General features: G+C 47.9%; 1 protein-coding gene across 2 annotated transcripts; it reads right to left on the reverse strand.

Moving 5' to 3' along the window:
- Positions 1–7,201: 7,201 nt before the first annotated feature.
- PRLHR (prolactin releasing hormone receptor) lies at positions 7,202–12,229 on the reverse strand. Of its 2 annotated transcripts, XM_060404403.1 has the most exons (2): positions 12,107–12,229; positions 7,202–11,825 (listed from the first exon to the last, which is right to left on the reverse strand). In XM_060404403.1, exon 2 carries the CDS (start codon positions 11,817–11,819, stop codon positions 10,707–10,709), a length of 1,113 nt encoding a protein of 370 aa, XP_060260386.1. In that variant the 5' UTR covers positions 11,820–11,825; positions 12,107–12,229; the 3' UTR covers positions 7,202–10,706. The 2 variants fall into 2 exon arrangements, with proteins under 2 accessions (XP_060260386.1, NP_001119819.1); NM_001126347.1 differs by lacking the exon at positions 12,107–12,229 and having other exon boundaries at positions 10,707–11,819.
- Between the last annotated feature and the right edge of the window lie 1,683 nt (positions 12,230–13,912).

Consider the following 13,912-nt stretch of genomic DNA (forward strand, 5'->3'; position numbering starts at 1 on the left):
GGGAAAATTCCACCCTGGGTTGTGATTATAAACACCAGCCACTATTTGCTGGGGGAAAGTTGGGGTGGTACCAGCCACAATCTGGTGCTATGCAAGATCTGGGAACAAAGGGAAAGAGCCTCAACCAACCCAGATGGTAGCAGTCTCTGGGAAGTCTCCTCAGAGGGCCTTATCCTCCCTGGAACCAAGAGGCATCATTTCAGCATCTGTGATTACAATGAACTGGAACTGCTCTGCATGTCCTGCCGGGCTCTGGGAACTCTTCTAAGCCTCAGAACTGTCTCTTCAACCAGGATCTCTCACTGGCCAATCCCTGGACAGTGGTATCTCCAGACCATAGACTCCTCTTCAGTCAGCCAATCTAGAATGAGGTCCACACCTATGTCCCAACATGGAAGGCTGCTCTCGATATAATTTTGTTATTGAGGTACAGTTGGTTTACAATATCATATTAGTTTCAAGTGTACAGCAATTTGGCATTCTTACAGACCATACTCCATTAACATTCTTGATTATAATTTTGGCAGGGGAGTAAATTACAAAGAGTTTGTACAGTTCCCTTTCATTTTTGCAAAATATAAATTATGCATATATGCTTGTGGAGGCTCCTGGTAGGATCTGGGAAGAAAAGCACAAACTGTTAACTCCCCCAAGAATAATGGGTGGGAATTTTCATCTATGACGTTTTTAAGAAAAAGGTTTGCGGATTTTGTAATTTTTTTTTGTAATTCTCAATCCTGGAGGTCCTGTTTTTGGCAGGAGGTATTGCTTTACATCAATAATTGCCCGGAGTGGGTCAGTAGATGGCTTTTGCTTTTGTTCCACCAGCTTACTTCTCCTCTTCTGCCGAAACCGGGAAGTGTGTGTTTGCCAGGTTGCAGAAACCTCGGCTCCCCAGCACCTGTGGGCCTAGCGGGGGCGCTGCGGGGTCTGCGCACCCAGCAAAGCACCGCGAACTCGCCGCTCCGGGGAGAGGCGGCGCGAGTCCGATTCCTCCCCCACACCTGCGAAACCAATTCCTTCCTTTTCGGCTTCTCAGTTCGATCAATCCCCACAGGGAGTCGGAAGGCTACCGATCCCCAAAGTCTCCACCAACATACACAGAATAAGTGGCTTCGTGTTCCTTTCCTTTCAGATAGAATGCTCAGGAAATAGGCAAATGACAGGTGGCCGTAGTCAGGCCAGAAACAGGACTGGGGGCCCAGCACGCTCCAAGAAGCCCCTTCTCCTTTACCCCACCCCCAAGCCGCGGCGGCGGGATGGCCACCTACTTGCGCTCAGGCCAGAGCTCAACCATCCCGGAGCCCCTGATTTCCTGCTTGGAAATCAGACTTCGTTTTCAGAGCGTTCCAGGGCCGCCTAAGTATCTAAGTGTGGATCGCTTAAAAGTAAGCCGACAGGACCTGCCACAGAGAGGAACTCCAGAGAGGCTCCCCCATGCCAGGGATGGAACTACAGCTGCCCAGCAGAAGCTCCCCGCTGACCTCCTGAGTCCATCTTCTCCAAGCATCTCCTCTGCCAGGGTCTCTTGGAGAACCGCGGGTGCGCATGGTCCCGCCTGCCTGGTACCTACCCTACACGGCTCGCCTGCCTCCGCACCGGGCCCAGCTGGGGCCGGTGAAAGGGCAAGGGAGGGGGACTGAGATCCCGGATATGGCTGCTGGCCTCCCTTGGGTCCGGGGAGTAGAAGGGTGAGGGAGAGAGACAAAGGACAGAGGCTGAAAGCAAGACCCCAGTTGGGCAAGAACTGGCGAGCATCATGGGGGTGGGGGGCACAGATGACGGCTGCGCTAGGGGCAGAGCTGTTGCAGGACATGAAAGAGCGCTGGGGATGGGACTCACTCCCAGTCTCTGGAGCAGGTGAAATACACACAGGGGCTGGGAGAAGGGGCCGAAGAGGTCCCTGGCCGCAGAGAGGGGCAGCTGACAGTTCCGACATCCGTGCTCCAGCGCTCCGCCTGGGAGCCGGGCGGCGCTCCGAGAGGGCCTGGGGAGACTGCGCGAGCCTTCGCCAGAGGTGGCACAGAGGGGACGTCAAAGTCGACCACGATGTGCCATCGGTGCAGGCTTGGCACTCTTGCCCAGGACGAGGTCAGGACCGAGGCGCGCAGCCCCTCTAGCGCCACCAGTGCCCATGGCTGTGCAGCAGGAATGCCATCAACTTCAGAGACCCGGGCGAGGACAGCAAGCTGAACACTCAGAGTGGTGGCCGGGCTGCCTGAGGGCTTTGAGGTCAAGAGGAAGGCACTGGATACTGAGAGGACACACTGCAAGACGTAGGCCAATGTCATATCACCCACGTGGGCACAGGAGTGGCTCCCCGGGAGCCCCTTACCCTGACAGGGGCTGGAGGCACTAGCGGTGACTCTAGACAAGTGCGGGTAGGGCCCAACCTTCCTTTAACTCCTCCCCATACCTGCGACTCCTGGGCTCCACAGTGGCCTTCCTCTGGGCCCGCCATACTCCTCCTCCCCTCGGATCTCCACTACCTTTGCTGAACGCTTGCTGAGCCACGTGACAGGCCCTTGGGTGCCCCTGATGGAGCCAGGTCAGGCAGAAGCACAACGCGTTCCCGCTAGGTCATTTAGTGCATAGCCAGATGTTTATTATTAGTCTCACTCTAAGCCTCTACAAGAACCCTTCTCCCAGAATATAATGTTTTCTGCAGAAATGCCCACAAGCACTGTAATTATATCACAGAAAAGGAAAGGGGGACAGGATTTGCTGGAGGAGACTGGGGTAAAAAGAAGAAACAGTTACGGCCATCGAAGACATTCACAAACACTTCACTTTTTCACCTGCCACTGCTCTTGGGTCTTTTTTGTATTGATAATAATGAAGAGGCCACTGTGCCCTGCCCCCTAGCATTTACCCTGCAATGGGCAGCAGCCTCAGAAGGACTGGCTTCATCAGGAAGCTGCCTGTGGCACAACCAGAGTGGCCAGGCCACGGATCTGACCGCCCTGGGTTATACTACAGCACTGCACCTCCTACCCAGGTGACTGGGCCAGCCTCCTGGGATGGAGACCCAAAGGTGCTGTTCTGGGCTAGGGAAGAAACCTAGCACCTGACTTCTAACCCAGAGCTCGGGCCTGACGTTTTTATTTCAGTTTCCTAGCTCAAAAAACTTCTTTCATTTCTTGGCGATAACTGAATATGTGTGGTGGGAGGAAAAGGTGTAACTTTCCATACCTCATTAAATGTCACTCCAGAAGGAGATGAGTTCTGGGGCTGGGATATTTAGTCATCAGCAAGACAAGAAGAGGATTTTTTTGAGAGCTGAGGGAAGGAGGCAGGAAAGGCTTTGAAGAAGAGACTATCCTTTGCTTTTTCTAGCTCAGATTTTCTCACTACAGCTCCAAGCATCAAAATGAAATACATTTGACCTTTCTTTGTTAGACCCCTCTTGAGAGCTCCCCATGAGATTTATCATGTCGAGGATCCTGCGGAGATTCTGTGCAAGCTCCTGTTATCCGCCTCTGCCTGGAAACATTAATCATGTGAGTGCCAAGACCCAGAGTGGGCAGGAAGCTCAACAGGCAGCTGCCCCTGACTCATGGTTGCAGCCTGCTTTCCGCAAGGGGATTAGCCAGGGTGTCTCTTCAACAAGATGGAAGCTTGAATCCCATCACGTCTCCTTCACTGGGCTGGAGGGAGCATCAGATCAAAGGTATTCACAGATACTATGGAGACGTCGAAGAGGGGGAAAGGCAGAATACAGAAATAGTGGGAAATGAAGAGGAATTGACTCGGAAACCAGAGGAGAACAATTCAAAACCTGTTACAGTGTACACATTCAATGTTCAAAATAAGATTTTCTACTTCCAAAGGCTGATTGGGAATGTATCATCTCTTAACACATTAAGATTGCAACTCTCATCCATCCAAATAAGTATTTCACATTTTCAACATCTTTTACATACTGGCTTATCTCACTTTGCCCCCCCCCAAAAAAAACCCTGGTAAGGTGTGCATAAATCTACTTTTAAGTCTTATTGCAGATGTACCAAAAATTCTGCTTATGATGCTGTCATGAATGGTTTTGAAGATAGATGATTAAATTTTGTTTATAGACCCATGTGTTGAATGTTTTTAAATTTCTCAAGTTATATGTGGGAGTAATTAAATTCTAACATTTAAATAATGATTAAGCTTTGTGATGATATAGAAGGATTTAGATACATGCAATCTTGGAGAACACAAAACTTGGTGCCATGTAACGAAATGCTGTCATTACTGAGGTTAGGGCCAGGGGGTCATAGAAGGTCCCAGATAAACAGCTCATTCCTGGAACTTCCGGAAATTGACAAGTCTAGATTGAGTAGCATGTTCTCTTTGGTATGATATATCCTTGATTTGATCCTGGCCATCTTGAGGTTGTGTACAGTTAGACTGTGTGTGTACCGGCTTGGTTTATTAATCCCATGGCTGGAGACTGTTCTACTGATTTAATAAGCTATTTCAAATCCTGAAAGGTGATGCTGTGAAAGTGCTGCACTCAATATGCCAGCAAATTTGGAAAACTCAGCAATGGCCACAGGACTGGAAAAGGTCAGTTTTCATTCCAATTCCAAAGAAAGGCAATGCCAAAGAATGCTCAAACTACCGCACAATTACACTCATCTCACACACTAGTAAAGTAATGCCCAAAATTCTCCAAGCCAGGCTTCAGCAATACATGAACCGTGAACTTCCAGATGTTCGAACTGGATTTAGAGAAGGCAGAGGAATCAGAGATCAAATTGCAAACATCCGCTGGATCATGGAAAAAGCAAGAGAGTTCCAGAAAAACATCTATTTCTGCTTTATTGACTATGCCAAAGCCTTTGACTGTGTGGATCACAATAAACTGTGGAAAATTCTGAAAGAGATGGGAATATCAGACCACCTGATCTGCCTCTTGAGAAACCTATATGCAGGTCAGGAAGCAACAGTTAGAACTGGACATGGAACAACAGACTGGTTCCAAATAGGAAAAGGAGTATGTCAAGGCTGTATATTGTCACCCTGCTTATTTAATTATATGCAGAGTACATCATGAGAAACACTGGGCTGGAAGAAGCACAAGCTGGAATCAAGATTGCCGGGAGAAATATCAATAACCTCAGATATGCAGATGACACCATCCTTATGGCAGAAAGTGAAGAGGAACTAAAAGCCTCTTGATGAAAGTGAAAGAGGAGAGTGAAAAAGTTGACTTAAAGCTCAACATTCAGAAAACGAAAATCATGGCATCTGGTCCCATCACTTCATGGGAAATAGATGGGGAAACAGTGGAAACAGTGTCAGACTTTATTTTTGGGGGCTCCAAAATCACTGCAGATGTTGACTTCAGCCACGAAATTAAAAGACGCTTACTCCTTGGAAGGAAAGTTATGACCAACCTAGACAGCATATTAAAAAGCAGAGATATTACCTTGCCAACAAAGGTGAGTCTAGTCCAGGCTATGGTTTTTCCAGTGGTCATGTACGGATGTGAGAGTTGGATTGTGAAGAAAGCTGAGCGCCAAAGAAAGAATTGATGCTTTTGAACTGTGGTGTTGTAGAAGACTCTTGAGAGTCCCTTGGACTGCAAGGAGATCCAACCAGTCCATCCTAAAGGAGATCAGTCCTGGATGTTCATTGGAGGGACAGATGTTGAAGCTGAAACTCCAACACTTTGGCCACCTCATGTGAAGAGTTGACTTACTGGAAAAGACCTTGATGCTGGGAGGGATTGGGGGCAGGAGGAGAAGGGGATGACAGAGGATGAGATGGCTGGATGGCATCACCAACTCGATGGACATGAGTTTGAATGAACTCTGGGAGTTGGTGATGGATAGGGAGGACTGACATGCTGTGATTCATGGGGTTGCAAAGAGTCAGACATGACCGAGCAACTGAACTGAACTGAACTGAACTGAGTACCTACAATGTATGAAAGACAGTACAAGCCCTAGCCTGAGGAGCTTCACGCGGTGAGTCAGCCACAAATGCATCTTATGCACGTAACAAAGACATCAGCTTATGAAGAGAAATCAATTAGGGACCTACCTTGGAGAGTAAATGTGTTCTTAACCTCTCATCTGTAGGATGGACCCTGGGTTCACTCCAGATCTAGCCACACTCTTGGCATCAGCTCCATACCTTATGTTTGCAAGAATACTAGATGTTCAGGAATGCAAGCCACAAGACAGAGGTGGTGAACTAACCAATCTGAGAAAATAAACCAGGAACTTAACACCCCCCAGTAGACGGACAGACTGACAATTCAGGAAGGTTACATCAACTGGAATAGTTACTTTAGCATCTCTTACAACTGTTATTTCTGGGTAACGTGGCCAACACATATTGAAACACTCCCCAGCCGATTTAGTGAGATAAATCTGTTGGTTGGCTGCCAAAAATAAGACTTGGTGACAATGCTTACAAAGATTACAGAACCTCCCATCAGTCTCAGAAAGGGCTGGTGCCAAGTAGCAGGCTGGCCCCATTCCCAGCTTTACAACTTCTTGCAGGAAACGGACTGGATACTTGGTATTAACTAAAATGAACTACTATATCAAATTAAAAGCGCTACCTCAGCCCTATTGGATTTCTCCAGGACTCATTTCTGAGAGATGTGTCTGGTCAGTTTGTTTTGTAGTCAAACAAGTCTCAAGTACACTTCAGATGGGGTAAGAATTAACTAGTTGCTGTTCAGTTGCCAATGTGCATAATCTGTAAAGATGTCTATAAACACAGTGATTCTTCAACCTCTTTAGGCTCTCCATAAAGTCCACATGCATGTTTAAAAAATTTAACTGAAGTTGTAGGCACGATAGAAACTGGTGAGAGCTTTTCTAGTAATTAATGAGGATACTGTTCTCTCACAGTAGACTTAAACTATCCAGGAATATTTCAAATTTTTAAACATGCCAGCAACTAAGAATAATTCATGGTGTATAACTTTATAATGCCATCATCCTAAAGTTGAATAACAATACTTAAAAAAAAAAACTGATTGGACTCATACAGAGCCTTACACACAGATGTGTAAGGAAACTGTTGAATGGATACCTATATATTCTGATTATAAGATTTACCTCTATGCCACTATGGAGAACAGTGTGGAGATTCCTTAAAAAAACTGGAAATAGAACTGCCTTATGACCCAGCAATCCCACTTCTGGGCATACACACCGAGGAAACCAGAATTGAAAGAGACACGTGTACCCCAATGTTCATCACAGCACTGTTTATAATAGCCAGGACATGGAAGCAACCTAGATGTCCATCAACAGATGAATGGATAAGAAAGCTGTGGTACAGATACACAATAGAGTATTACTCAGCCATTAAAAAGAATACATTTGAATCAGTTCTAATGAGGTGGATGAAACTGGAGCCAATTATACAGAGTGAAGTAAGCCAGAAAGAAAAACACCAATACAGTATACTAACGCATACATAGGGAATTTAGAAAGATGGCAACAATAACCCTGTGTGTGAGACAGCAAAAGGGACACAGATGTATAGAACAGTCTTTTGGACTCTGTGGGAAAGGGAGAGGATGGGATGATTTGGGAGAATGGCATTGAAACATGTATAACATCATATAAGAAACGAATCGCCAGTCTAGGTTCGATGCAGGATACAGGATGCTTGGGGCTGGTGCACTGGGATGACCCAGAAGGATGGTATGGGGAGGAAGGTGGGAGCGGGGTTCAGGACTGGGAACACGTGTACACCCGTGGCGGATTCATGTTGATGTATGGCAAAATCAATACAATATTGTAAAGTAATTAGCCTCCAATTAAAATAAATAAATTTATACATCTGTGTCTCTTTTGCTGTCTCGTATTGAAACATGTATAATATCATATATGAAAAGAGTCACCAGTCCAGGTTCAATGCATGATACTGGATGCTTGGGGCTGGTGCACTGAGATGACCCAGAGGGATGGTATGGGGAGGGAGGAGGGAGGGGGGTTCAGTATGGGGAACACGTGTATACGTGGTGGATACATGTTGATATATGGCAAAACAAATACAATATTGTAAAATAATTAACCTCCAATCAAAATAAATTTATATTTTAAAAATAAAATAAATAAATTTAAATTTAAAAAAAAGACTTACCTCTACGTGATCCATCGAGTATTGTCTAAAGGCTAATAGCATATTCCCAAAGCTTCATTAGGATGTATCTGAGATTCATTAGAAATAGGATCATTCTTACGGTGTTTAACCTTTGTTATGTGTTAAAATCACCTGAAATGCTTTGAAAAAATGCTGGTGCCCAATCTCCATCTCTAATCAATTGGCTAGGGATACAGCCTAGGCTGGAGAAGGTGATGGCACCTCACTCCAGTACTCTTGCCTGGAAAATCCCATGGACAGAGGAGCCTGGGGGGCTGCCGTCCATGGGGTCGTGAAGAGTTGGACATGACTGAATGACTTCCCTTTCACTTTTCACTTTCATGCACTGGAGTAGGAAATGGCAACCCACTCCAATGTTCTTGCCTGGAGAATCCCAGGGACGGGGGGAGCCTGGTGGGGTGCCATCTATGGGGTCGCACAGAGTCGGACACGACTGAAGTGACTTAGCAGCAGCAGCATCATGGCCTAGGCACTGATGGTTTTTGAAAACCCCCCAGGTAATTCTAGGAGCAGTCAGGGCTTAAACCAGTGACTCGAACCCTCCAAAGAAGAGACCACAATTAACTGGATCCCTCCCTGACTAATTCCACCCTTTTCCCCAGTATTTCCACTCTCCACACATACCAATCCAAAGAACAATCTGAAGAAACAGGAAATGTCTAATCTTGAGTCTTCCAAAGAGTAGAGCTGCTGGAAACACAGGAACCAGTCCCTGGGATGCTGGGAGAGGAGCTCATTTGGGGTAAGGGAGGGGTGACCTAATGCTATGGGTGGGTCACATTGCTAGAGCACAGGCTCTTTGCTCTCCACATCCAAAGATGGAGCTGAAAGTTAGTTTGAGTGCCATTATCAAAGGTAACTGGTATGTCCCAAGTTCACCTGCCTTTTTCTTTCTCCAGCTTTTTCCTGCCCTTCCCCATGCTGTGAAAAGTCTAGATATATATATATATAGATAGATACTAAATATGCGCATTACTTGTAAAGCAACTATATGCCAATAAAAATTAATTTAAAATAAAAGTTAATTTCATTTTAAAAGATTCATACTGCTAACTAACCCAACTGTGAATGGAACCACTCTTCATTGTGGCTACTGACATCAAAGTAATAGGATTTAATTCTTGTCATCCCCAAATACCTCCTCTTTCCCTTCCTTTAAGGGCACACTTTACAGAGTTCACTGAGACCAAGAGAAGGGGAGAGGTGGGAAAACTCTGATTCTGCTGCTTAGTGAGCTGGGGTAGTACTGGCATCTTCTGGTTGGTAACTGAATGGCTGCAGACACCAGTCTATGCCCCATATGCTGCAAGGGTTAATCTGACAGCTGCCTATCATGAATCATTTCCCAAGACTCCTGCCTTCACTGTCATGATCACTTTTCCGACATCAATGTGGAAACTCTTGTCCCAGGGCACTTGTCCTCATTTAAAGAACTCTTGGGATGTTAAGGTAAGAATTAGCAGCTTGGTGTCATGGCCCAACAGTCTTCCCCTATTCCCTTAACCCTGGAAGGAATTACATGTTTGATCTGTACATCCTGTAGGCCGCCGTTTATTTTTCTGTTCTGGCTTTCAGTAAGCTTCTCCTCGTCCTTGTATTCTGAGTTGATCATGCTCCAAGTGTGTCACCACAGAGCAGGTGCTGAGCAGTCAGTTCACAGCTGTTGATTTGTTGCAAGATCAATTAGAAAATACAAGAGTGTGTTACAGCTCACAGTTTACACTGAGCATTCAGAAAACCAAATATTTGAGTTCTTGCCTTGTGGCAAACACTAGTTGTGTATATACACAAACATACACACAGATAGTCTGTCCTGTGCAGTTATATTTCCCCTTGTGTGAACCTTTTCCACTTTACTCCTGTGTTATCTATCTCTTCATCAACTAATTTTTCTCATCATTTTCAAACAGCAATTGGGGGATAAGGAAGAGAGAAAACAATAGCAAAACCTCTTAAAGGTGATTTGTAAGTATTTTGTGCTATAAATGCAAGTGGATTTAAAGTGAAAATCCCTTTGGCATATAAAGCTCTTGTTCAGGAAATGCTGAAATTCTAGATACAGATTTGTAATACATGTTTCCCTGGAATCCTAGAAGGTAATGGGTTTGAATGGACTAAGCACTGTCCTGTATTATATCTCAAGTGAGTCCTTTTTAAAAGGCCACCTGAAAAGCTTTACCAACCCCAATCAGCCATTTTAAACCCCATGCTTATTGCTCCTTCACTCCCCATGGAACAAGCAGAAGGGAAAGCAAGGAAAACAGTGAGGTTTCTGAAATATTACCTGAACCAGGGGAAAGAGCTTTGTTTGGCCTTCAGTGGTAAAAGGAGAAAACAGTAAAACCTCTTTTGTTCTCCCTGGCCTCCTCCAAGCACGCATGAGTCTCTCATCAAAGCCTACATAAAATTTTACAGTGACACAAAGACTAGGTAAGACAGAGGGACAAGAGGGGTGGACTGGCAGTTTGGAGCCATATTAGTTTAGTATTAGCCTAGCTCTGGAATAATCTCTCCAGTCCAGCCTCCGGGTGGGCACCCTCCAGAGACCAGTGGACTGGAGTTCCCCAAGGCCTGGCACAGTGGCATCAGATCACCACGCTGACTGTCATGCTCTGGCCGTGCGGAACAATCTTGCGGGGCCAGGCCAGCAACAGTTTGCGGAGCTCCTCGCGGAAGCTGTCGTGCAACCAGGCGTAGATGAAGGGGTTGTAGCAGGCGGAGCTCATGGCGAGCCAGTGGCAGAGCAGCTGCACTAAGCCGAAGGCGTAGGGGTCTATGGCATGCGGGTCGAGGTCCCGCAGCAGGTTGAAGACGTGCAGAGGCAGCCAGCAGACGGCGAACACCACCACAACCACCACCAGCAGGCAGAAGGTGCGGCGGCGTCTCGCGCGGTCCCAGTCGGCCTGGCTCTGGGTCACGCAGCCCGGAACCACTCGGTTCCGGAGATTCACCGACACCCGGACGTAAGACAGGAGGATGACCAGCAGGGGGAGCAGGTAGGTGACGAGCAGCAGCCCCCAGGCGTAGAGCTGGCGCTGGCGTTCCTGGGACCCCCAGAACTCCTCGCAGAGGCGCACGCGGTGCGGCTTGAGCTCCACATGGTAGGTGTGCAAGGCGGCCGGCAGCGCTAGCACCGCGGACAGCGCCCAGATGGCCAGCACCGCGTAGGCGCTGAGGCGCAACGAGATGCGCCGGCGCAGCGGGTGCACCAGCACGACGTAGCGGTCCACCGCGATGGTGGTGAGCGTGAACACCGACACGTAGACGGTGACCGGCTGCAAGAAGAAGACCAGGTGACACAGGCCGCCGCCGAACACCCAGCCGCGTGGCTCGAACGCGTAGGCCAGCGTGAGAGGGACGCAGGCAGCGCACATGAGCACGTCGGACAGGGCTAGGTTACCGATGAGAAAGTTGGTCACGTTGTGCAGCCGACGCACCCGTGCAATCACCAGCACCAGCAGGCAGTTGCCCACAAGCCCCACGACCACCACGACGCTGTAGAGCAGCACAATCAGCCCCTTCAGCTGATGCACCAGCTGCAGGCTCTGGAACGGCGTGATGGCCTGAGCGCCTGGACCAGCCGCCGACCCATTGCCCACCACCGCCTCTGAGCTCTGGTTGACCGGACTTGAAGCCGCAGGCAGCAGCCCAGAAAATAAGTCTGGGGCCGCTGGACCCTGAGTCGGCAATGAAGCCATAGCCACCTGTCCAAAGATAATCAGAGTCTGTCACCTCCCATTCTCTATCCATCCCCTCCTACGCCAAGAGTCCCCCCCCCACACACACACACACACCTCAATTACTCAAATATTCCCTTTAGAATGACTGGCCACAATAAATAATCGACAAAATTAAAAGTGCTGTCACTCCCACCTCTGTAAAATGAAATCTAGGGGTGGTTAGATGTGCATAGGTTATTTAAATGCCTTCCACTCCACTTGGAGCCCTCACAGTCTCCACAAGCCAGACCCAAGCGCAGTCCTACCTGGTGATTGGGGCTTGACGAATGGGAAAGCTCTCCAGAGAAAGAGGGGTAGAATCCTGGCTGTCCCTGGAGGTCCTCCACCCAGACGGTGGTGCAGGCTTCTCCGCGGAGCTGAAAAGATTCGAGTTCCCAGTGGACTCGCGGCTTTTGAGAGGGGCTGGGAGCACCTCCCCTTCGCCCCGCCCCCACAACAGTGTGCCCTTGTAGGGAAAATAGGGGCGGAGCTCGCACCTCCCAGCTCGGTGCTTTGAGAAATAGGAGAAGGATAGTAGAAACTGAAAAGGAAGAAGGGGCCAGAAACCTGGGCCGGAGGGCCAGGGGAGAATCTCTACTGTGGGAGCTTGCTGCGTCCTGGGCGAGTCCCGCTCCGGAGGAGAGTGCAGTAAACTAGGGAGATGAGAGGCGTGAACTGTCTGGCTCTCGGGACGACCTGGTGCCGTTTCCGTGAGGAAGGCGCAGGGCAGGAAATGGGGTGGGGGATTGAGATATCTGCGGGATGTAGGGGAGAGATGAGGGACTCGTCCTTAAGAGCCGGATCCTGCCTTGAGTCCTGGCTTTGGTTAAGAGAGTCGCATAGGTAGTTCTGTCAGGGATTTAAATTGTAGCGCTTGGAACTAGCCGCAGACCTTCGGGGGCTCGCGCTCCCCGGGACGCACTGAGCCCTTTGCCTAAGCTGGCGACGCGATGCGAGTCACGGGTCCTATCAAGCCCAAGAAAATGGTTCAGCACCGCGGACAGCTCCCGCGGCCGTGGCTGGGCGGCTCGGGCATGCCTAGGAGCGAATAAACAAGGAGTTCAGCCTCTCTTCTGAGTCCGTCGCATTTTGAGGAGGAACCTGGTACCTAGCCTAGTTCAAAGAGCTGCCTCGCTGCCTACATCCTGGGCCGGGCTGCAGACTCCAAGAGCAGTAGGGTGGAGTGGAGGCCGATGGGCCAGAGTGACTTGGCTCCTGCTGTCGGTCACCGCTCACAGTGCCATTGACAGCGCTGGGTTTTATCTCCTTAGGTCAGAAAACGCAGCCGTTGTGCAGCAAGCGCACTTCAATACCTGCCCCTCACTACTCCATTACCACCCCCTCCCCTTCTCTTCACTCTTTCTTGACTACCACGCTCTATTCTTCATCTCCCTGACAATACCAGTATGGAATATAAGTTCTGGGACCCCACCCTCTCCATTCTTAAATAAACACCTAAGGCCTTGTCACCACATTTTAGTAATTGCATGGTTTCCATGAGGATAACAAAAGTAACAAACATTTAGGAGGCTTAAAAGTTACATAAAATCTTTAGCTGTATTACATCCTCACTGAAATACAAATTAATCTGGACCAAGTTGGGGGAAGCAGGAAGGAGGCTTTATAGCCTCCCTCCTTTGAAGACATCTCCTCCCTTCACCTTTTCTTTCCTTTCCCCAGAGGACGGAGCTTTATTATCCCCTCTTTTGCAAGCCCTGTACTCTGTCTTCTGGCTGCAGATATTCCCATTAGGCTGGAAAAAAGTAAAATAATTTCACTCTCCAAATTCAAGTGATCACTCATACAGGGAGAAAAGTCAACATGGGAACAAACGCAATCCAATTTTATGCACCTGAATTTATTCTAAATCCACATGCTCTGAGTTATAATCACTTTCTTTAGTTATAGCTAAAGAGAAAGTATGATAGTAAGAAAAAAAAAAACAACTTCAAAATAAAATACTATCTGTGCCTGACTAATCCCTTTTTATTCAGTCACTAAGTCATGTCCAACTCTTTGCAACCTCATGAACTGCAACACACCTTTTGATTTTTCTCATCATGTTCATCAAC

This window comes from Ovis aries, chromosome 22 (genome assembly GCF_016772045.2).
Source record: "Ovis aries strain OAR_USU_Benz2616 breed Rambouillet chromosome 22, ARS-UI_Ramb_v3.0, whole genome shotgun sequence".
NCBI classification, from domain to species: Eukaryota; Metazoa; Chordata; class Mammalia; order Artiodactyla; family Bovidae; genus Ovis; species Ovis aries.